The sequence below is a fragment of the Conger conger genome, chromosome 10 (genome assembly GCF_963514075.1).
Source record: "Conger conger chromosome 10, fConCon1.1, whole genome shotgun sequence".
NCBI lineage: Eukaryota > Metazoa > Chordata > Actinopteri > Anguilliformes > Congridae > Conger > Conger conger.
Window position 1 is genome coordinate 34,381,762 of NC_083769.1, and position 25,852 is coordinate 34,407,613.

The following is a 25,852-nucleotide window of genomic DNA, read 5'->3' on the forward strand; positions in this document are numbered from 1 at the left end:
ACGGACAAGGGTCCATGTTTGATCACTATCTAGCGACCCCCTCTGGTCGATCGTGCGACTGTGGACTGCATGTTAAAGCAGCATTTGAAAGGTCTTCCTCCAACTCCACTCTGCGAGCTTAAATGTAGTCGATGGTGAGCAGGCTGGTGACACCGGGTGTTTCGGAAGAGAGCTGCAGTTGTCTGCACACTCCTGAATCAGCAGTGGGGTTCACGCATGGTTGTGGAGTTGGGCATTCCAAATTCGGGTGGGAATTTGCTCAGTCAGGCAAAATTTAAAAATACATTTTCAAAAATAGTACACCATTCAAAATGAGTTAATGTTCTTTTGATGATATGAACACTGGTTAAACCTACTCCTTCTGAAAAATAAAAGCATGACCTCATTTATATGAAATATTTAGTGCACAGTGTGCTCTGCAAACACATTGTGAAATTAGCGGGGAGTAATTCCTTCCTTTCACCTCCGCAGTCGCTAGCAAATGTTCGACAGAGAGGCAGAGAAGGGTGGTTGGCGCTGCATTATTTATACCGCAGAGGTGTTCTGCCTTTGTTTTCTCCTGACCCAGCTCACTGCACGCATTGCTGTGAAATCAGCCTCTCCTTTAAGCTCCCAGGCCATTTTGAGGAGCTGGTCCATCCCCGGACCGCTGAGGCAGCTGCTGCAGGAGATGCTGCTTATTTCACCATTGATCTGGATCCAAACGTCTGCATGCTGTGTGTCAGCGTGCCACCTTTATTGAAAGGACAGTCATGCTAGCAATTACTCCTTTCAGATAAACTGAAACGAAAATGAAGGGTTGCAATCACTATAAACAAATAAATACAAATAAGCGTAATATGGTAGCCATTGTATAATCGGATGACTAATGTGCATTCAGTGGTAAGAAAAATAGTGTGAATCACTATTGTGGGCGAGCTGCTTTTCTGTTTGAATAATATCTGCAATTGGATGTGATTTCATGTTTTTCATGCTATTTAATTTAAAAACATTAGTCAATTCACATAATTTTGGATATTGATTTATTTAAAATGCATGGTGACATACAGTATTAATTAGTGTAGCTGTTTTTAAAATATTTCTTGGTATGCCTGCATCAAACAAACATTCTCTACTTTGTTCATTGAATGGGTACTCCTTAATTTAGTTTTCAGGCATCTTGAGGGTCGTTTTTTATGTTAGTAAGGTTTTTAGAATCTTATGGCTCCAGGTTTATTGAACAGATCCTGGTGACTGTATTGATGTAGATCAGTTAGCAAAGGGTGGTGCAGAACCTCAAGACAGTGTCTCATCAGTTATGGCCAATGGCATACACAGCAAATACTGAAATATGTGTGTTGTATAATTCCCACAGAACACAGCACCTCCTTTCTGTTTCGATCCTGATGTGATATGGCAGGTATAGTATGCTCCTGTTTTTATGCTGGCTTGAAGTCTCTTTTTTTAACCTCCAAACGTCAGTCATTTTTCAATATATATTGATATGAACAGTATATATTATGTCCTGGTGCTTACTAACTTAACCCTTTTGCTCTTTCGTGCCTGCTTTCTATAACAAGAGTATACAGTTCTTCTCCTCCCATCTTGCATTTCTCTTTAAGCGCAAAAGCTGTGTGTATCCCACATACACATGCACAAGAGTTTACAAAAGCAATGTTTACATTGCCATAATGAACTCTAGCATCTTCGGTTTCTCGTGACTTGAGTTTTTCCTGCCCATTCTGAAGTGAGAACAAAGATGTTCTCACGTACAGCAGTTCTTAATGGGATTAAAGGAGAGTTTTATATGGTCTGTGTGGAGATTTGGAGACACACACTCTATTTCTTTTGCTGTGTTGGTGTATTTGACCTCTAGTGGCTGCTTTTGTTGTGCACTTGTGCATCTCCTTCCAGCAGCTGGTTGAGTGGTGTTCATGGTAAGTGGGCAGGCAGGGCCCTGCTGAGTGGATGACAGATGTAATTTGCATGTCTGCAGCTTGATTTTCCTTAATGGTTAGTTACAGTCTGTTTCCATTCATTTTTCTATGCTTTCTGCTTTTTGACTTACAATTTTTCCATTTTAAATGACCAACCAGGAAAAAAAGGATTATTCACCCACAACCTTCATTCTGCATTAAATAAATAGTAACCGTAATCAAGACAGTGTTTTTTTGCAACTGGAGGTTATGTCAAAGTAAGTTTTAGTTACACCTGAATATAATATAAAAAAGCTCTCATTGAGGTAAATGCTGGAACGGGAAACTTTGCGTCATGACTCTTTGCTAATGGAGGTAACAATGATTTGGATCAACACAAATACAAATGCAAAGGCATTGTGTGAAAAGTCTGTGGACTGCCCCCTTCCACGGTTGATATTTTTGATTGCTGTGGTGCAGCATAATGCAAGCACCAGGATATTTTAATTGGAATCGTTTTGTGATGCAGATGTCTGACTCTGACTCTGGTAATTCACGGGCCTCCAGTTCCTCTTTGAAAGGACTCGGTGGTGACAGCTGGTTGACGGCTGTCTGCCTCGCTCTGTCTGAGGCATTCACCTGTGCTGGGCTGTCTGCTTTTCCTTTATCCAGAAAAAACCTTCATTGCCCGGGGAGATGGATGAATTAATGCCCAGCTGGGTCACAAATTTATGGAACAATGGTGATTATTTATGGTTACAGCAGCATTGAGCCTGTGGTATGAATGGATATGAAAAAGATAGTACAATTAGTACCAAGCCTTTATTTCTCTGATATCATTACTTTTTTTACCCCACCCTCTGCTGTGGTGGAGAGGCCCTTCACTTGTTCTAACAGATGTTTCAGGTATAGGCTGTGGAAGGTCTTGTGTCCAGATCTTTTGTACCCATGCATACTGCTGTCACCTCATGAGAGATGTAACCACAGCATATTATCAGACCCAATACCAATCGCAATTCTGAAAGGCAAATTCACTTTGCTGGGTAAGGGTGTCATTAAAGTAAAAAAACGTATTATCATTTTCTTCAACACAGTCTGATCAGTTGAGAATTCCCAGTCTCCTTGATGCTTCGACTCCTTTATTAGTTCAGTGAAGAACGTAATTCATTTCAAGTGTATTTGTGTAGTACATGCTGGTGTAGAGTGAGGTTTCTGCAGGCTTTCTTCACTAAAACCTGCCACCTTTGTTCACAAAGGAGAAACTATGCTGCAGAGAATGACCTGCTTTCTGCTCTAAATGCTGCATGAGTGGGATATGAACCATGTTTCATTTGGAAGAGTCTATATTATTATTATTTAAAAAGCTCTGGGCAGAGCCATGCTTTCAGGACTACTGTAGATATTTGTAGAGAAGCACCCACCGCAGCTGCACAATGCTTCCAAACCAGGAGTGAAAAACCTTTATCGAAATGGTAAACTGAGTCTCTCCATTTTCGAAATGAAGCAGTTTGAAAACTTTTTTTCTCCTCACCAGAAATACTGTACTGTAGGGTTCCCAAAGGTCTGTGCCTGTATGCAGTTGGAGCTGAGATCTAAGCCCACAGTATTTCTAATTTGAAAAGGAAAATATAACCACCTTTCTTTCATTTTTTTTTTTGATGGGGCCTGCATGGCTTTGGTGTGCTATGATTTCTATTCAGATTTGTTCTGTCTTTTGCATTACTAACTCTTTGCAATGTCTGTATAGGATACCAAAATTGCATCTCTTGAGAGAAACATAAGGGATCTTGAGGATGAGATTCAGATGCTGAAGACGAACGGATTGCTAAATACTGAAGACCGGGAGGAGGAGATCAAACAGATGGAGGTCTACAAGAACCATTCCAAGTTTATGAAAAATAAGGTATTCATTTCTGCATTTGTATGTCAGTCAGAGCTTGATTTTAACATGAAATATCATCATGTCACTGTGTGCATTCATTGATATTGGTTTGTCCGTGAATTTTTGTTTGCTGTATATTGTTAATGGGGAAAGGATTAAATAAAGTCTCTATATGTGCCTTCACAGAAGTCCACAGAAAAAGTATTGGTTTACATGTCGCGTGTAGCTTCACTTGTGTGCGTTAGCAGATAACCTTTATCAATCAGGAACCCTCCATTCCACAATTATTAGATCAGATTAGACTATTCTGTCTTGTTTATTTGAAGCTGCTTGTACGTGATTGATTTTTAATCATTAAAAGTGTGCAGGGCTGAAAGTTTTCCACCCTCTACTTGTATCTTACAAGTATAGTTGTTTGTGTCATTTATAACTTGGCCTTTTATTTCCAAATAAGCTGCTTGCTGCCATTTTTGCAGTACACTTTTAAATATATGTGTTTTTTATGGAATGGGCTTTGAGAAGTATGCTGCAAGCTCCTGGGAAGAGGTGGTTCTTCCTTTCGTCAGACCTCTGCTATAAGTATATTTATTATTCTGCAGTCTTCTGTAGCTTCACCAACTTGCCTTTCAGCACCCTGGACTGGTGATTATAAACTCTGATAAATCAAAGGGAAACTCTCCCGATAAGAGACTGAGGCTACAGTTTCCTCTACAATGGTCTTTTGATGGAAAACAGCTTTGGGTGCCATAATCCCTCACTGAACATCATGGAGACTCTTGACCCTTCTGGAAGCTAACACTTATTTGTACCATGTGTATGAATGAGAAGAGGCTTATTTGTTTTGTTGTGCATTTGTTTTCTGGACTTCACAACAAGGAGGAATCAGAGAAAGGATATTATCGTCATAAGTTCTAATGTATAATTTCTTGGAGAATGGCATGCTCTCATGGATTAATCATTTATAACAGGAAAGCTGGGACAACCTCGGATAACCTGATTTTTTAGAAATCAACTATATATATATATATATATATATATATATATATATATATATATATATATATATATCGTATGTTATAATGCTATAAATATAAAGTTGCTGAGACTAGGGAATGGGCAATGATGAACAGTGTACTCATTTATGATCATCTTTCCCCTGACAACCATGTGCTGTTGTTGAGGTCAATTTATTCAAACAGATACATTTAAAAACTTTATCAAATAGCATTTTTTTTTATTCCAGTGTTTTTGAGTGCAGAGAGTATGGTTTCAGTTATGTGCTGCCTCTGAATTATTATTTAGCAGTTAGTTGTACGTGTGTTTTGTTTTTGCTCTTGTTTTTTTAGGATAAATGTACGCCCCATTTTTCTCTGGGGTCTTCGAGGACTACTGTGAGGTCTTTTGACCCCACATTCCACATTTCTCAGCACCCTTGGATATCAGATCATTCAGAAGTACCTTTTTTTCCTAAATGCAATTGGCCTTGCTGCTAGTGAATTTTAATGTCCTGACGTGCTTGCTGAACTGCAATTAAGAAATCTTCAAAATCAAGTTTTCAAATTTTTGGCAGAAAACGGGAGATGACAATCTCACTTGAATTGATTTCCTCTGTGGATTATGCACATGGAATCCTTTTGCAATTACGCAATTTAGGAAGACATGTCGTCTGCCAGATATTTGAATGCATTTCTCCTCATAATTCTTTTCCCCCACGTCTTTCGTTACCTCACTATTGTGGTTTGTTGAATATACGTCCGGGAGGAGTTGGAGCGGTGTGATAGTGGTTGTTCATCAACGTGCTTGAACTTTGGAATGCATGTGGCTTTTGTGCTGGATTTTCACAGATGCTCCAACAGGCTTGTATTTTTGTTCTCTAGATTTTAGCATTTCTAGCTTGGCTGGCTCTACTGGACAGATAAGTAGGTGCTAAATAGGTGAAATATAAGGCTAATATCTGTCAGATAAAGATTTAATCTATATGATTCCAAATGCTCATTCGGGATTCAATATAGTCTGTTCTCAGCCTGGAGCACAAAATACAAACCCTTCACCTTTTGTCCTTGACCAGATTTACAAGCGTGTCAGTTTCCTCCTCTTCTCCATTCCTGTAGGTTCATGTAGGTTACATGTGTCCCACAAAATGGTGGTATGGTGAGCAGTAAATCTAGAAGCTTGGTCAGTTCTTTTTTTTTTTTTTTTTTTTTTTTTCTTTTTTCATAATGTTTCCTTATTCATTTTGCAGATTGACCAGTTGAAGCAAGAACTGTCAAAAAAGGAATCAGAACTCCTTGCCTTACAAACAAAGCTTGAGACGCTGAACAATCAGAACTCGGACTGCAAGCAACACATTGAGGTGCTGAAAGAGTCTCTCACTGCCAAAGAACAGCGAGCGGCCATCCTTCAGACAGAGGTGAGGTTCTCAGGCCCGTCACCCTTGCCAAATTCCTCTGCTCATATCTTTCTCATTGTCTCTGGAGAAGGAGCTGGCCTGTACATCAGTAACCAATGCAAACTGGCTTCTTATGCCGACATGGCATTTTTGTTTTTTGCTTGATGCCCTTTTCTTGGTTTCACATCAGTTTTCTATCTACCCTAAATGCTACCCCCCCCCCTTTCATGGCACCATCTTGTGATTTTATAGGCTTGAATATTTTTGCAGGTTTATTGTCTAGCTATGCAGCATGTAGCTGTGATTCCCTTGGTTGTGAAAGGAGCCCTATTGGTTCTTAAGAACCCGTCTGACTGTTTTATATAGCCTCTGAAAGCTGGCAGCATTTTCATTGGGTCCTTTGAAGTCATAACTGTGGGTATAATGATTTTATCAGTTAAACTCCATTGGAATTTTCTGAAACTTCTGTTGAGTTGGAAATGATACTTAAGATCTCTTTGTATGGGAAATGGAGAATGTTTCTTAACGATGTCCACTCTTCATTACAGGAAGCAATTTGGGATGAAATTAGGTGTAATTGTCTATACATGTGCAAAGAATTTTGGCACGAGGAAGCCACATGCATCGTGCTGAAGGGAATTAGCATTGGGGGCTATCGAGAGGCAGGAGCCCATCAGTGCGAGATGGGTTAGCACCTAATTGGCTCTAATGCACCTGATACATGACACCTACCGTCAACACCATGAAGGGGGCCTTTATCTCAGACTCTAAACATTATAAATCAAACAGTGTAATGGGATCTGTCAGGGGGAATCACGCTCATTTCGATGGCTTCTGGAGGTTTCCAAAATTTCTTGATTTGCACATTTTTTTTTTGCCTTCAGTGGAGATGCATTGTAAGTCAAATGAAAAGAGATTTGGAGTGACATACACAATCTCTGTTTTCTGGGAAATATAGCACATTCCATCTATCCCAAGATTCCATTCCTTACATCTATGGTATCTGAAGTCAACCAAACAGTCTCAGGGCTCATTGCCAGTTCTACTGCAATCTGAATGCATGATATTACAAACAGATCTTGCTATTTGGTGGAATGAACGTAACAGACTGGTTTTGAAGTGCGGCCTATTTTTTAGATTGTAGATTGTTGGAAAGAATGTCCATGCCTTGGTAGGGCTTTGTTCCAACTTTCTTCATTACAATAGTAGCAAATGTGCCCCTGAATGTTCCTGTTCATTTACTCTGGAGATATGGAGACTACAGAGCACACAATTCTTTATTCTTTAGGCAGAGTATCGTCTTCTTACAAGCAGTTTTCTAATTCATTGGCAGTAGGTAGGATTATTATGTACATGCAAATTAAAGTGGCTACTACTCACATGCAAATGGATGTGGTCCCAGCACAAATTATAACTGTCAATTCCAGTTTAATTACAATTCAGCAAATTAGCTGATGCTGAAAATGTTGAACCTGTATACTTTTGCATTTCCTTTCCTTGTAAAGGTTCAGAAAAATGTGTCTATTTAACTTTGGAAAAAGTACAGCATTCATGTCCTCAGCCATTGATCGTGTCATACCATAGTTCACACAATAACACTGATCAATTTGGCAAATTGTTTATGGCAAGCACATAAAGTAAGGATCTGTCAGTCATCTTACAGGACAGTTTTCTCAGGACAGGGCTAATCTTTTTCCCTGTCAAAGCCATCTTCTTACTGTTGTATCCTTTGATTGTCTTCACATGCACATGTAAGTCTGTAAGTTCAATTGACATTTTTTTTTTGTTCTGAAGAGAAATTGGAGAAGGTGCAAAAGGTTTATGCTCCCCTGCAAATTTATCAAGAACAGTAATGCTATGTTTGCTTTTATCAATATTTTTTATCAATGTATCAAGTGATTTTAATTTACTTCTCTTGCTTTCCATTTCTGCTGGAAAGCTGGGCAGAATTGTTTTGCCTTGGAGCAGTCGTGCTGTATTTCTTGTTGACAGAATGTGTTGGATGACACATTGCCCTGTTGTCTTGCTGGATAAGGGGGTGTGGGGCGGTGGTTTGAGCTAGTGATGGAGAGGGTCTGTGGATGCGTGGAAACTTAACCCCTATAACTGAACTGTGTCTCATCTCTCTCTCTCGGATGAGCACTGCCATGACACCCAACACTGTCAGATTATGTATCCACTGCCTGGTTTCATCTGTACATTTAAGCACAACAATCTCATGATTACTTATCATATTTAGCATATCAAACTAATCAAAATAATTTTACCTCCATAAAAATAACTTTAGGAGCAACAGAGTTGGTTAAGAACTTTCAAACGGACAGGGTATTATGCCATAATGTACATTTTTAATTTAACATAGCCTAGATGAAATTAAACAACATTGGAAAGCAAGTTGCATTAAAAACATTTTTGTGTTCAGAATTAAGACATTGGCTTACTTGTCATTCTACTTTTTCCAAGAGTCAGTTAAATATATTTCTTTCCATTTTAAGGACTGCCACTTATTCCATCTGACTGGATCCAACTGTAATAAAGTTCAACAACCATTAGATCCTAAACCTTTATCATTTTCTGTCCTATATTGGTCTCAGTCTTATGCTATTTGTCTTGGTAGTAGTTTCAGACACAGTTGTTTCAGTATTTTCCAAAACACACTAAGAATGGGCAATTTTTACAATGGAACATATCAAAACAAGGAAAGAAGTATAATCATTTGAGGAAAATCCGTATGCTTATTTCTTTCTAGACTAAACACTTGAATTGCCTAACATAGACTCAGTGAGCACTTTATTAGGAACTTTTAGACTTACTGACTTTCTGCTGCTGTAGCCTATCCACTTAAGAGGTTTGTCGTGTTGTGTCTTCAGAGATGCTCTTCTGCATACCACTGATGTAATGTGTGGTTATTTGCGTTACTGTCACCTTCCTGTCAGCTTCGATCAGTCTGGCCCTTCTGCACTGACCTCTCTCATTAACAAGGTTTTTTTGCCCGCAGAACTGCTGCTCACTGGATGTTTTTTGTTTTTTGCACCATTCTCTGTAAACTCTAGAGGCTGCATTTTGTGAAAATCCCAGGAGATCAGCAGTTTCTTAGATATTCAAACCATGCTGTCTGGCGCCAACAATCATTCCATGGTCAAAGTCACATTTCTTCCACATTCTGACATTTCTTCTGAAAAACTGTTGAACCTCTTGACCATGTCTGCATGCCTTTATACATTTAGTTGCTGCCACATGATTGGCTAATTAAATATTTGCATTAACATGCTGGTGTACAGGTTTACCTAATAAATTGCTCAGTGAGAATGTTAATTAGATAAGATATTTCTGTAAATGTTTGAGAGGAAACTGGATGTTTTATGGAGGTGGGAAGCATGTTGGTGCACCTTTGGAGCCCAGAAAAAGATACAGAGAGCGGTTTTCATTCAGATTAAATGCAGTGGAGTTGCAGAAAGCATTAATGTCCTATGTAAAGAACACACAGGGTAAAAACAGCTGAGAAAACATTTGGGAAAAAGCCACTCTATTGCCCTGAATGTAATAGGTAAATGGTGTAAAGGCAGCAGCCTAAAGGATGATGTATCATGTTACATCTACCAGCAACACTACTAGCAGAATGCACATCACACATCAGTCCATGTGCAGAGATTCTGATCTTTAAATCCAGTTAAACTGGGGGACGATGAGATGGCGAGATTAAGAGAACTAGAGTGGGAATTTGGCCAGAGAATTTAGTCAGCAGTCTTACCATCGTCCTAGTGTTAAGCAGCCAAATTTAAGTGTGCTTGGGCTTTGCAATTAATAGAAGGAGAGAGAACAAGGCCAGTGTACAGTATTATTACATTTTTATGTAAAAGATACCATCCCATGAATAAGGCAAGGCAATTACTCACTGTGCACCCTTTATGATAAGTGCTTCTAATACTGGAATCTCCTGGTGTTAATCTTGCCAGGTAGTGATACTCTGCGTCATACAGCTATCCTATCTGTTGCTAGAAACTTGATTGGAAGAAAGGCAGTATAGTAGATCGCCATCGTAAGCAGCTTTCAGATGACATGATTCAGTGTTTTTATTAACCTCTATAAATGTTCAGGTTATTAAAAAGTAAATAGACTTCTGTCATCCGTCCGGTATTGTCCTTTCATTGTGGTAATATACAGTGCAGCCTATTTACCAGAATAGATGGAAGGACTCTGGATTGGTTTTGGTTTCTGGGTTTACTGTGGAAAAAAAATCTAAACCTGGGCATGTACTGCACGTAATGGCCATGTTTAGCGGAGTGCCAATAAATCCGGGTGTCAAAATTGTAAACGATCTTCAAAATGATTACCATCTGTGACACAAGTGTTCGCAAAGCATTAATGAACGTGAGTCTGCCGTGATTTGAACGGGAAACGGGTGCTACTTGAGATGTGTTATAGTACCGGTTACAATTATGGAGTCTTGCGATAATTCTGTGTTGCGGTTGTTGTTCATTAACCCCGTAGCCCCCTAACCTTGTCACCACACACAGAAAGCAGACGGCTCTCCCCTCCAAAGAATGAAGCCCTTCTTCTGCAGAGGACTGCTCCAGCCTCTCCCTGACCCTCCCACCTCTGATTCCTTTCATGCTCTGATTTTCAGCTGTGCTCCATCTCTTTTGCTGTCGCAGTTTAAGTGTGCGAAAATTAAGAAATCATTTGGAAACTGGTCTCACTTAATCTTTCCTAATTGGAGTGCCTCCACAACTTGGTATTTTTGTGCCTTTCCTCTAAAGATATTTTTTCATCAGGTGTTATTTAATATCTCTGTAAAACCAAGTTGGAAAATGTGTCGTAACCGATTCAGTATTTTTGTTAAATATTGTCCATTGTATCCATTATCTCTGATGTATTATAACATATTGAGCCAAGTTGTTCTGCCAAAAAAAAAATGTTGTACCAGTTGAGTTCGAATTTCGTAAACCTTGTTATTTGAGTAATTATTACAGTGAGAAAACAGGGAATTGGATGCAAATTAGTGAATTTGTTGTGCAATAAATACAATTATCTCTCCAGAAATTCTGTTCCTTGGTAGAAGGCTTGGAAAGTTAATTAGTGATTGGCCTGTTTGTTGTCGCTGGTCTTGATTGTTTGTATGATTATTAGTTAGAACTGCACAGTCTTTCAGTGAAGCTTTTTAGGAAAGGATAAAAGCAAAGTGCTTTTTGATTTGTGGACCTGGTTGAGCTTGCAGTGTCCATTCCAAGAGCTGATTGTTCCTCAAAAAATGAGTCTATTTAGTGTAATGGAAGTTGCTGCAAAGTAATATGCCGTTTCATGGTACTGCTATTCATGTGCAGTGTATAGCTGTGATTGTGGTGTTCTTAACACTGAGAGCCTCTGAGCTGAGGGGTACTATTGACCTCAGAAAGGCCTTCCTTTTTCCTGGAACAGAAGCGGTTGGGATGGGCTCCAGACCAAGGCTTTGTTGTGCTCTGGCTCCTTACTGGAGATGTGCATAACCCAGCCTGTGCTCTGTGCCCCTCTCAGGAACATGTTAATGTGAAGTCGTCTCTAACCACTTCTCACAACTGTGGACAGACAGATCTTGGGAATTCTCCCAGCGAGCATTTCTGAAGTGTCAGATTTAATGTTTTTTCTGTAGGCCGTGTATTTTCTGGATGACATATGCAAAGCGCTTCACACCAATGGCACGCAGAGTGGGTGATTAATGAGGCAGAGGTGCTTTTGCACATGTACTTCAGAGCATTCATCACTGGCCAGATTAGGCTTCTTTGTGTGCCTCCTCAAATGGCCATGGCCAAAGTTAATGGAAGAACATGTGGCGAAATGGCAGTACCCAACTGTGTACTGTACTGTACGTGTAGGTGCAGAGGTTCTGATGGATCAGAGGCAGGTGTGGTGAAGTCGTTATCGAGGTGTTGAGAGGACTTGGCCAATCCTGGGCTTTTTATATTATTCCTCCGTCTATTCCTAGTATGTAAGAGACTAAATTACAGTACTTTCTGGACTACACACAAATGAACTCTACTTCAGGGATGAATTGGACATGCATTTAATTTAAAACAGGAGTTATTTAGAATTGTTCTGTTTCCTTCTATTTGAAATAACAACGTCAAGCAGTTCACATAGGACCCTGGGAGCTGTGATTCCGGAAATTATCAACGTTATGATATGATTAGCGTAAACAAGCTCCCTCTCAGGGCCTCCTTCCTCCAAGCTTTGGTGTTTATGAAAATTTCTTTTCTCAAAACACTCACAGTCCTCCTGCATTACAACACTAGATTTACATTCTGACTTCTGAAGACAGAAATTAGAAAGTCTTCATGAGCTAATGTTGTTGGCACAACAAAGTAAGAAAGGTAGGAAGGCATGTTTAATTATAATAAAGCACTACTATTTGGATACAGATAATGCAGAATAATTTTACCATAGAGGTAACCATGTATCCTAAACTGACCCAGTTTGTGTTTCCTCAGCTCAAACCAAACTGTGTCCACCATTATTTAGCATCCAAGCTGTTGTTCCTTGCTTTTGTGGGAGAGGCCAGTCGGTGTTGTTAGTGGCAAAGCATTCAGCCCACTGAAAAACAAGCTGTGCTCCAAAGTAAAGATTATACATGTTTTGGAACCAGTCTAGTAGCAATGTGGAAAAGCTATAAAACAGAGTTATGTGAAGTAGAATTCAGCTGATGAGATATTTAATGGTTTACACAGAGGTGTGCAAAGCAGCGTGGGATGTAACCCACAATTCTAGAAAGTTCCTCCAAGTACAGTTGATATTTATGATTCTTGCTGTGATGTGTCACAAGCTTTGTGACACCTCGCCTGGTCTGTGTTCAAACCCAGGACATGTTGCTCGCATGGGTTTAAAGAGCATCGGCATTAGATTTTCTCTTTCGGTCGATTTGGCTTTGAACATTCACATTGAACGTTTTCTGTGGTATTTGTTTGGTACCTTGATAGAGTAACTATTATTACTGGTAGCCTATTACCTGGAACTCTGGAGCAATTGTATTGCCTATAACAGAAAATGGTAATACATCAGGATTACTCATAGGCTTGAAGCTTATCAGGATTTGATTGGCGGGAAGAAACTCAATGTACAGTCACCCCAAGAGTGGATGAGGATTCATCAGAAGGATGAAATAAAATGTAAGTGACCATTTAAAGTTTGTTTTAATCCAGTAAAAAAAAATCCTTGGTGTGATCTGAAACTGCAAGTTCAATTGGCTGCTTTAAAAACTTGAACTCAAACACCTAAGCTGATGTAATAGTACTACACGTTTCTGTTATTCGTCAGTTATACTAACTTTTTTTACTTTTCAAGGATTGGAAAAACTGTTAGACAGGTGGACTTAAAATGAAAACTATAAACCATGGCCCTATGCCCTATAATATGTAATGCTTCCGATGTGATAATCTTGATGTCACAGGGGAAGGGTCAGAGACCAAAATTCCCCAAAAAAGTAGTACCCGCAGCAAATGTGCATATTCCATATTTGGAGCAATTATTGTGAAGTGCAGTGCTTAATCAGTGTGAGCTTGCTTTCCAAGGGGCTCAGGCCTGGCCTCTCTAAGGCAGCCCACCCCCTCTTATTTTTCTTTGCCTAAGGGGTTCCTGCAAGTGAAAGAAAGCCAGTGTGCATCACGTGTTCTGGTGACATGTGGTAGCAATTTCCCCAGTCCCGTCCGTCCGTCCCCCCCCTGGCTGGAGCACATTGTAACCCTGCTTGGGAGCTTGCTGTGGATCCATGTTATTGCAGTCTCCAGGCCTGGAGCTTCACCTGGAGCTTCACCTTCACCGTGGGGTGATTCGCTGTTCCATGGGTGGAAAAGTGAAAAGCTATGAATTAAAAACTATTTGCTACTGTGCAAAAGCTATGCTCATATGTGAAAAGATGATGTCTTGCTGCCGCTCAATATTGCAGTTTTCTTTTACTTTCAGCTTTTTTTCCCCTTTAAAATAAATATTTTTGTCAGCTTATTATTATATTGAGAGAAATCACCAGCAGAGGGTGTTCGGTTGAATGTTTGTAAATGTAAATTACGCTAAGTACACACAGCAAATTAGAAGTCTTGTGGAAACTCATAAGTAGAAGGCTCATGTAAGTTTTAGGACACTCATACATTTAGGTTTTTATTATTACCCGTGAACTCACATTTTGACACTGATCTTTTCCATTTCTTTTCCATTACTTGCTTTGCCTTTTGGAAGGGTCATCTACGAGCATCTGAATGAGTGACATGATGGCTTTTTAACATGAACATTTTGGTTGTTTATTGGCTTTAAAAAAGGTCCCAGTGTGTCCAAACCGCTGAAGGATTTGTGAGGCCAGGCTTTGATCTCCAGAGCTCCCACTCAAGCACACGTGCTCTTGAAAAGACTTGTGGGAATTCTTTCAGAAATGCCACGACATCGCCTTCGAATCACGATTATTCACTTCATTGTGATTTCTCTTTATTACAACCTGTAAGGTCCCTCCAAAAGAAAATGGAGCGCAGTGAGGGGAAAAGGGCTTTTCACTTCCTCTTTTTATAAATCACCTTAAACACATTACCCACAGATATTTATAAAACATTACATGCTTAGTCATTACTGCTTGTAATTAACTAAGAAGTTAGAATTCCCTAGGTCTAACTTTGGGAGCATTCACAGCATGCATTTTCCTAAGGAATCAAACCACCTGCCTCCTGTGGGAGAAGTCATTTTTCATATTTATTTTACATGTGGTTATATACGGACAGCATCCTCATTCAAGTTCTCGTGGTAGGGAATGGTGAAAAATGACTCTCCTTACTGGCTGTAAATAAATCATTACCCAAAAATGAGTGTCCAGTTCCTCGAGGTGCCAGAATGCAGTGATATATTGAACCCATAACTTGACTCGATAATTGACACACTGCCCTCTTATAATAAGTGCGTTGCGACCTATGGTCATCACGTTTCACATTAAATGCCTGCGTGTTTGTTGTGGAAAGTTAGACAGTCGTTATTGTAGGAAAAATTAAGAGTTAGAGCTGGCTGAAGGCTGCAGTGTAAGTTTGGTTGAGCATACCAGGGTTGCACAAATTAGATAACCTTTCCAAATATGAGTGTATATTAAGAGGTCTGCATCCAGACCCGAACCTGACAGACCTGAAAGTACTGTGTGCTCAGATCGGGCCTATTTTTAGCACCGTGACGTTGGTTCAGATCCAGTACAGGCCTGCTGCCAACCAGAAAGTTTACAAATAGTAGCATAGAAACACTTCTACCAGCTGTTAACAGCAATTGAGGACAATGGCACAAAGCTTCCAGTTTTTGTAGCATACCCATATGCTCAAAAGACGAAAGAAAACATCCATCCAGTTTAGGAGTGATAGGAGTGATAGACTTAACGTAATGTTTAAAAGAAGGGACTGTGGCACTAAAGCTATCTGGCTAGCCTGTTTTGATCACCACAAAAGTCGCAGAGGTGCAAGCAACAAATATGATATGGTGTTGGAGCCCAGACCCCCCATCACCCCCCATCTGCGATCATAACCCCCTGCACTAGCGCTGCATTATTATTATCCGTTTTGCTGGATGATACTGTTCAGGCTTACAATTTAGCTATAGCTTGTAAGACTGGTTTGGGTCAGGCTGTAAAGATGTCAGGCCCGATGCAGACTAGCTTGTATAATACATGCTTCACACATCTAACTTAAATTAATTAAATTAATAAGTTAAGAGGTATTATGAGAAAAACCCTCAATCCAGTTAATGGGAAGGCTTCCATGTTAAACAGGCTATGTTGTCTCCAGAGACTGCCTGAGAAAGAGATGGCTATCCATTGTAAACATTACATATAAACTACAAAAGCTTTCAATGCTAGAACTGTGAATTAGTATATATAACCAGCAGGTATAATTCTTGAATGATATTTGTTTAAATTAAGTACATAAACACAATTTTTATGAGTTAGTTAAAAAGGTTTAGTTAAAAATAGAAAGTCAAAGATCTCTCATCAGTACTGTAGATCTATTAGATTTTCCACCTCCCTGTACACTGTGCTATATGTGTATATTGCCTGTTTAAAGGTGGACAGTTCTAGAGTACATATAATGTAGCTTTTCCGTATAGGAGGTTATTGTAGCCTTTTGGCTGAATTGTATAGGTTGTCTGTTGATGTATGTGGTCTGTCTGGATGTTTGTTGCCTTTCTTGAGGTTAATAGTCTGTGCTTGCCAGAATGACTCCGAAGGGCCATAAGACTGAATCTCATATAGGTTTATGTTGGTTTTGGCAACAGTATCCTCTCTTGCTCTCCTGCTGAGTAAATATACAGAATGGCCTCACACCTTTCAAAACACACACACATGCACACACTGACGAGAGCGCTCTCTGTGCGTGGCATTTTTGAGAAAACCCTGGGCATAATCCTTGTCTGTATAGATGTAATTCTCTTATCCCTGAGGAGAGTGATGATTGCACGTGATTGAGTGCCTCTCTGTTTAATCACTTTGCACACACCATACAGAAGTGCTAATTTGTGGTAGAGGAAATGTTCAATTTCTATCTGAAGGAAATCAAAACCTAAAAACAGGATGTGGCGATTGGTACTGAATATTAGAAATAAGTAGAAAAATAACCAAATACAGACAAGATATAATGATGTAAAACAGCCCCCTGTGTTTTCGTTACCTCTGAGTATAACGATGATAAATGATGTAATAAGTATTAAATTGGATGTGCTGCTTGGAAAATCTGAGGTGTTTAATATAGGGTAGGTTGTGGTTTAAATGCTGAGGTAGTTATTCTCCCAGAAAACCTCTCTTGCAACCTACACTTTCCACCTTTGATAGGTTATTCCATTCAGTTATCCTTTTGTTTTATTCAGTATCTGATCAATTATTAAAAATGAAGATGAGATGTTTCTGAAGCTTACTGCATATTTGGACACAATTGCAGGTGCTTGTAGGATGTAGGTTATTGCTGTGTGATTGTTATGTGACCAGTATGAAACAGGCATAGAGTGAGCTGTTTACTTTTCTAATAGAATGAACTCTGCTGCTACAGATGTTTCATTGTGACTTGTGTACCAAAATGACTTGCATGCTCTTGTCAGCTATAAATACCAAGGCCTCTTATTCCACTTATGTAAGGGATTTTTATGATTTTTCAACTTTCTCCTTGAACAGTTTTAATCTTGTAAATAAGAGTAGTGGGAAATGAGCCAAAGCAATAGAAATACTAGAATGGTCAATTTAAAGAGAAACATGAATTCCATATGTTTTCATACTTTTGTACCTAATATTTTAAGTAGCAGTTGACAGATATTTGTGTTTTGCCAGGAACTGAATTACTGTTTGTTCTGTACATCTGTACATTTAACATGTATCTAGGACTGTAAATAAACAAACATATGATTAAACCTTACTGTACAGTATGTGACTATCTGCCAAGATCAGTCAAAAACTGGAATTCTTTCATTTTTGGCTCTGCAGCACCACAACAGAAAGTGCTTTATTGTAAATCCCACAGGCCATTTCTTGACAAATCACAAATTAATGCCCTGCCTTCTTCTATCTGTTTTTAATGGGTGTCCATGAAGAAATATCCTTTTCAGTGGATTTTTGTTAGCTTAGTGGGCTGGGTGTTTAATGTTTAATGTCATCCTTGTTCTTCTAGATCAAGATTTGTAATGCTCAATTGTATATAAATTATAGCTCATCCCTGCTATCACTGCCATTGGGCCAAAAAGCACAGACAAGTACAGTACATACCATGCTCCAAGGCACACAGTACCAATCAGGCTCACACAAATTTTTGCTGGGGCACGACGAGGCTGGCTCACTGAGCCCCTTTCTTCCGTGGCCTCCTGCAGTCCTAGTATGCCCCTTTATCTTTGGGTCTAAGAGAACAGGTGAGCTATGGCCCATATAATTCAATGACAGATGGCTAGATAATGTGATCTGGAACGCAAGGGCTGTGTGTTTGGGCCTGTGTGTGAGTCACAAAATCCTGCCTGACGTGTTTGCCACCCTCTCACCTCTCGCTGCCCTCTGGCGAACAGCTGGACTCTTGCTGGAGAAACAGCCCTTTCATGTTTTGCACATTGAGATGATTTATGCCCGGAAGGTGATGATGTGCTGTATTTACAGAGGGTAGTACCGCTGGTACAGTTCTTTCAACCCGCTCCCCCATTCAGTGAGAGAAAGTACTCTGTTGACCTTATTTGTAGTAGGTCTTTTCCGAGAAAGAAATGCTGGGATATGCTTTACTAAATGATTACATGGTCTGTGAGTTGAGACCCATGATAATGAATGATTGGTACTGTCATGACCTGACTGCATTCTGGTCAGTCTGGTGGGTTTTAGGTACCTCATCTCTCCTTGGGAAAAATAGGAAGCCAGGTTTGATACAGAAGGCTAGAGAAGGATTCAACAGGGATTTTGCTTTTTGCTCAGTTGAAAGGTGCCTTAAACATTTCACTCTGTGCTGCCTGCCTGGTGTTGACCAATAAAGCTTTCTAAAGAACAATGGCTATGGGAATGGGCTATGGTAAGATGGAGCTTATCTTCTATATTCCTTAGTGTTCATGATAAGGTAGCCGATTAAAAGCATGTTTAGGGGGGAATAAAATGTCTCCCACTGTATTGGTTCTGTGGGTTTGTGACATACCACTTCTTACAGAAATGGAGGGTGACCCTAATGTCCCTGCAGTGGACTGTGTGAACCGTTTATCTGCATTGCTTTGCCTTCCCTTGTGCATAATGCCTTTGCTGGTTCATTCTTCTGGAATAATCTCTTTAGAAGGTACAATAAATGTAATGGGAATGTGTCATACACTGTCAGGCCAAACCACAGATACAGTGCTGTCAGACCGGCACTTGCTCATAAAGTAAAATGATGTCATCAAAACATTATGGGCCATTCTGTTGTGAGACTCTCCTACGGCTAGCCGGGATCTATGAACCAGGCACCTTGTCTACTCCAAGTGTCCTCTTTTGTGTAGGTGTCCAAATGCCCTAATTAAACTAATTCAGCTGGCCATCTACATGGAGGGAGGGGTGCTAATTAAACATGTGGCGAGCCCCTCAGGGGCCGGATGCACACATTTCACTTTGGGTGCGCTTAAATCAAAGGCCGTCTCGTCTGTTAATAACAGGGCCTGGCAGCGCCAGAAGGCTGGTGCTTTATTGGTTCAGTGCATATTCTGTACTCATCTTTACATCCTGCATACACTTCCAACATCGTGAACAAATTAATGAACTTTTTCCTCTGTTTACCCTTTACTTTCTGTAATAATGCGCATGCCAAATAACCTTTTGAGTAGTGCACTGGCTGCAATAATGACAAGGCTGTCACACTGTATTAGACAGGTATTTATCACTTGGACTTGTAAGAGGCTTTCGCTTGATCCATCCAAAACAGCTTAGTGTCTGCATGCTTCAATTAATTTTGTATTAATAAAAGAATTTGACAGTGGTTAACATGCCTTAGGCACACATGCTCTTGCCTTAGCATGCAACACAGCCAAAGAAAAGTGCATGTGGCACTGGATAAAAAACACTATATCAACAAACAACACCACAAAAATATTTGAATGTTAAAATAACCACATTTTTTCGGCTTGCGTTGAATTAGTGCTGTTTATTGCATCTTTTCCATTGCCAGAGTTGTTTATTGCTAGGTCAATAGCCAGTCCATGTTTTATAAGGATGATGGTGGGCTGCCAGAACTTTCATTAATAAACTGGGAAGGGAAAAGGGGTAAAAAGTTCTGTTTTTGCTAAACCTCTGCTTTAGTTCTCGAACTAGAAGTCCAGAATGAGACTTGGCTGTCATAAGAGGTATGATGGAGGAAAAAGGCGGAACGTGCATCTAATTTTGCCAAGAATTAATAGTTTTGCAACCACAAAATCTTGAAAGTATATCAAGGACTTTTAAAAATTATATGGTGTTGAGTGAAAAGCTGGAAAGACACCAATGAATATTTTTTTCATTTGGGGATGGTAATATTTTAAATATATCTGCTGCTGGATACTGTGTTGACTGTCTGAAATGGATTGGGCCACTGTGTAAAGCTTCTTCTATGCTACACAGGAGAGGCAATTGCCCATTTTAATTGCAAAAAAGAATGTGTGACCTGGTGTCCAATAGATCACATTAAATGCAGGCAGATGTTCTGCCTACAGATGTGCCAATTGTCTTAAGCCACAGTGGCGTTACAAATATGGGATTTACACCAAAAACAACCCGCCTCACGTTTGGGAGAATCTCGAGTGTTTGTGCTCAGACAGCGGTCTGGCTCAATGTGCACCACAATGCAATTAAGACAACTCCCTCTGCTGAAGGTGTTCTGGCAGGCAGTCCAGTCACTGGAACTTGAACTTGCAATGTCTTGTTCATTGGAGTGAATCTCCACCCTGTTATAACAAAAAAAAAAAAAGAACACCGTAAACCTTCATCATTTCATCATAAGCCACGGTGGACTGAGCTAGCGTGCTTTCGCCTCCTCGCCGGGATGAAAGAGAGTTCTGGAACCGGAGCCCTGCGTGTCACTGAGCAGCCGATCGCCTGACCTGCAGCAGCCTGCCGGCAGCCTCCCCCCGCTCCCCGGCCCAGTGGGCACACAATGGCCGCGTATCTTCGGTCCCTGGCCGTGTCACTGAGCTGCGGAGGATCGTGTGACTCGTTAGTGTCACAGACAAGTTCTTTCCTTTGTGTGCTTTCAGATTAGGGGATTGAGCTTCCTGAGGCGAAGCGCTTGGCTTTTTCCATCCTCTTGTGTTTTTCCCCTTTTTTCCTGCTCTTCACATTTCTGTGCGTGATGATTAGAGTCTGACAGGGCCAGGATGTCTGTCCCTCACCACAGCCTCCCCAGGCTGATAGACAGATCCCGGTAATATGTTTCTACAGTGCCGCAAAATAGAGCGCAGTTGGTCTTGTGACAGGGGGTTAGCTTTTTTATACTTTGGCATTAGGTACTCATATTTTGTTACATTTGTTACTGTTTTTTGTTTTTTTTTCTGCTTTCAGAAAAATCTAACTGGAAAAATTACAGTCATTTTTTGCTTTAAACAAAATAAAACGGGTGGCCAGATACTGTTTGGATTCAGTGCTTCACAGATATTAAGTGCACAAAAGGTAATATCTTGGTTCATGTTATCATCAGGTAATTAAGAATAGAAAGAGATGGCTGATTTCCTGCTAACAGCCCTGTAGGTTTGTGCCTCTCCAAGGCACTCTAATGACGAGGGATTAGAGGTGTCCATGACACCTGTGCCTGCCAGAGGGTCAGATAGCTAGCATAGCGAGAGGAGGTGCATATGGCCCTTCCCAACTTTCAGCTGGTGTGGCCCATTTTCTCAAACACATTCTTCTTCTCTGGCTTTGAGTATGGCTTTGAGTGTTTTTTGACTTGCTTGTTTTCTACTGTATTCAAGTTTTGTCAGTTTTTTCTAGTTGTGTTTATTTGTACCGTGTTTTGTGCTAACTTATTTCCCCCATGTTGCATGAATACAAATATTGAATTGTGTTTAAAATATCAGTTGACAAAAAAAGTTTATTGCTGCATTTGAATCAACTGAAATTGTACCTTGATATTGGTTGAAATTGTAGTAATCTTTGCAAGTATCAGTGAATGAAAAAGAGGATAAAAGTATGTAGTATGTGGCCTAGTAGATGTCTTTTTTTTTTTAGGCAATGTACAGTACTGATAAGTCTGCTGTTGCAACCTTGCAGTGCAGTTATAATACTGCATATTGTCATCTAAAGCGCAGTGCCTGTAACATAATATGTTAAAGGAACTGTTCAGTGTAGACACAGAATTATGGGTACCTATACGAGTGTGAAGATGGCTGTATCCTGTATGATTGTATCAAAACAGGAAATGAAACACAAACTCTTCCTCAGCTCGTCCATCAAAAGATTAATGATAAAATAATCATTCATCTAATGCAAGCTGTATTGTGGAAATCCTCTTTTTAAGCCAGTGTGCCTTTTGGGGTTTTAAATCCATTTGTTTTGCTTGACATACAGTATCGAACACGGTGCCTTTTCATAGAGTTCAGCGTAGTGTCGGTCCTCATGACAAGTCTCATTATTCTGAAGGGTGACTGGGGTTGCGTTCATTACCAATGACTGCACTGCGAGTCTACAGTTCATATATCAGAGGAAAATCCACAAGTATGCTACAGGCTGCACGGATGGAGCACGGACATCACTCAGGACCCAACTGCCTCTTTAAGAGCTCATTGTTCCAGCGTTATGAAAATACATCTTGCTGTCTGAGGGTATCGGATGGAACAAGTGAAAAATTATACCTTTAATATGAAAAAATGTTTCGGTATTTTTATTGTTTTTGTTTTTATTCCATCTCAGGTTGACGCTCTGAGATTGCGGTTAGAAGAAAAAGAATCATTCCTCAACAAGAAGACCAAACAACTCCAGGACCTTACGGAGGAGAAGGGGACGCTGGCTGGGGAGATCAGGGACATGAAAGACATGCTGGAAGTCAAGGAGAGGAAGATTAACGTCCTTCAGAAAAAGGTAAGCCGTTGTGAAGGGAAAGACCAAGTTGTTGGGAGGATCAGAGCCTATTTTGGGGCTCGGCCCTTTTGGGCCTGCCTTCGATGCACATATTTGTGAGGTTTCCTCTTCACCGACACGCATGAAACCTGGGTCTTTAACCACTTGCATTCACACCAAAGTCAGCACACTGATAATAGTGTTTCAGCACGGTGATAGTTTCAGAGTAAACTGAGGTAAGCTTTTTTTCCTCTGGATGTTGCGTGTTGGTAATCTATTAGAAGGAGAATAAATCAGTCCCAGTCCTATGCATATTTCCCACGCAGCTGTTGCTTTGAAGTACCACACTGGATTTGGCGACCTGCTTCAGCTGTGGGCACGGGGTTTGTATTTACTCAATAAGCTCTATGACTCTTGACAGTAATCTGTAGACCTTGCAACCTGCATGGGATACTCTCAGCTTGGTCTCTGCCCCCGCAGCCTCCCTGGTCCTGTCCCTCCCAGCAAGAAGCAACACATGCACACGCACACACACACACACACACACAAACATACTGCCACAGTCACACACACACACACACGCACACACACACACACACACACAGACTGACACAGTCACCCACACACTGACACAGTCACACACACACACACACATACACACACACACACTGACACAGTCACACACACACACACACACGCACACACACATACACTGACACAGTCACACACACACACACACACACATACACACACATACACACTGACACAGTCACACATACACACACACACACATACACTGACACAGTCACACACACACACACATACACACACACTGACACAGTCACACAGACACACACACACACTGACACAGTCACACACACACACACACACACACACACACACACACACACATACACAGTCACACACATACACACTTTCACCCAAACACACACACACACACACACACACACACACACACACAGACACAGTCACACACACACACACACACACACGCACACACACACATGCACACACACACACACACACACACACACACATACACGTGCATACACACACGCACACATACACGTGCACGCACACACATACACACATGCACCCAAACACACGCACACACACACTGACACAGTCACCCACACACACACACATACACGTGCATACACACACGCACACATACACGTGCACGCACACACACACACGCACACGCACACACATACACATTGACACAGTCATACACATGCAGTACATACAGAAAATCAGCCCTTGTTGCTTCTTAGCCACTGAAATGCGGAGCTTTTTTTTTAGCTAGTAAATGGAAAACGTCAAAGCAAAGCCATCCGGCTGTGTTGAAGAAGGTGAAACCAGCCTCTCATTAAGGAAAAAAATTATAATTTCAAGATAATGGTTATGAAGCCAGACAGGTGTGTCGTCTTTCTCTATTAGCTTGATTCAGTTATACAGCGCACATAATAAGATGATGTGACTGGTCTTGTGCACACAGGAACAAGGGAAGCCTGAAGGGCTCTGGGAGCGTAATGATGTTTATTAAGGTTAATTTCACATAGTGATTCAGACCCACCTGCCGTGCTTATTTGTCCTGATCTTTTTCAGAGGTCACCAGTCCTAATTAAATCATTTGATGATCCCTCGCTGTCCATTTTTCATGAGGCAAAGCGAGGTTTTCTTTTTTCCCTTTTTTTTTCCCCTCTCGCCCCACAGAGCTTAATGACAGATCTTTTGGTTAATTTGTCGTGCCATTTAAGAGAGTGGCAGAGGGCGGTGGAGCCTCGCTGTGCTGTGAGGAACAGGCAACCTTTACCAGCGCTTCGTACTACACCACCATTTTATTGTGTCCCATCACATAGGCTCCATACGAAGACACTAATGGGCAGGAGTGAGATTAATGGGGCTTAACACTCTGGTTACCAATGCAGTGCCGTGCTGTGCTGTGGTTGACCTTTTCTTGCCTGACCTCTACACTCTCAGATGCCTGACGTCTGAGCCATTTCAACCACCAGGGATTTGACATAATTTTGACATACACATTTATTTTGTGTTGTAAGAGCATACGTAATTTAAAAAACTAACAATATATAGCCAAATTGCGTGCTTGTTCACCTTGATGAATTACCTTTATCACTTTTGTGTAGATTTTTGTGCATCTTTAGTGTATTTGTTGGAAATAATTTAATCTAAAAGCCACCACTTCCTGTAAGACTGTGTCTGAACTCACCGTGTGAAGTAAACTACTTGTCTGGTGCTACCTACCCAACAGTGCAGGGCTGTCAGTACCTATTCCTATTAAATTGGCAAGGCATGTTCTTTGGAGTATGAAATGCAGTGGCCTTGGTATGAGGCTTTAAGGAGTTTCCTGCTTAGCCCCCCCTGTGGTATGTTATAAATCTCCCTCCCTCTTGCTCTCTCGCTCTTTCGCTCCCTCTCTCCTTCTCTCACTTTCCCTCTCTCCCTCCATCTCTATCTCTCCTTTCCTCCCTCCATCTCTCTCTCTCTGAAAATTGAAGCTGCTTATACATGTTTGACCTCTATACTTTCCCCCTTCTCTCCTTGCCTTGATGAACCAAATCGAGATGCCTTGAGATCAAAATCAAAATCTCCATAACTGAAATTGCATCTGAGACCCTTCATGGTTAAACCAATGAGCACTGAAAGGGATAAACTCTTTATCAAAAGCAGATCTTTGCCATTTTTTATTTTCATAGTGTTCCAGTTGGTGAGTTTTGCCTGCTGTTTGGGTGAGCTCCCTCAGCCAGGCAAAGCTTAACAGCCCTGGGACGGTGATGTAAATGGCCACTCTAACTTTGTCAATTACTCCCCCTGATTACACTCTCTCTTATTAACAAACATGACTATAATCTCATGAAACCTGCTGCTTGCCTACCAAATGTCTGTCTGGTTCCTCAGTAAAACAACTTGGTGCAGGTTAAGGATGTTCTGCAAACACAAAACATATTTTCTTATGGTATTTGACAAGTATAACATGAACCCAGAACCATGTTTAAAGAGTTTACATTGCTCTGAATTTGGGATGAACTCTAATAAACAGGAAGTTTGATTTAAAAAATGTTTAGCAGTCATTAATCATAGAGTAAATATTCTACGAGTACAAGTGCTGTGATTGGTTTTCCAAACTTCCTGTTTCCCATGTGGACATGACAGCTCTAAATTAC

At 40.6% G+C, this 25,852-nt stretch overlaps 1 protein-coding gene across 1 annotated transcript in view; it reads left to right on the plus strand.

Moving 5' to 3' along the window:
* LOC133139518 (ERC protein 2-like) overlaps positions 1-25,852 on the plus strand; it is a 195,134-nt gene that overhangs the window by 47,449 nt on the left and 121,833 nt on the right. Inside the window, exons 5-7 of the mRNA XM_061259094.1 lie at positions 3,643-3,798; positions 6,020-6,187; positions 22,500-22,667. Coding sequence (XP_061115078.1) covers positions 3,643-3,798; positions 6,020-6,187; positions 22,500-22,667 — 492 coding nt within the window. The remainder of the gene's footprint in view (positions 1-3,642; positions 3,799-6,019; positions 6,188-22,499; positions 22,668-25,852) is intronic.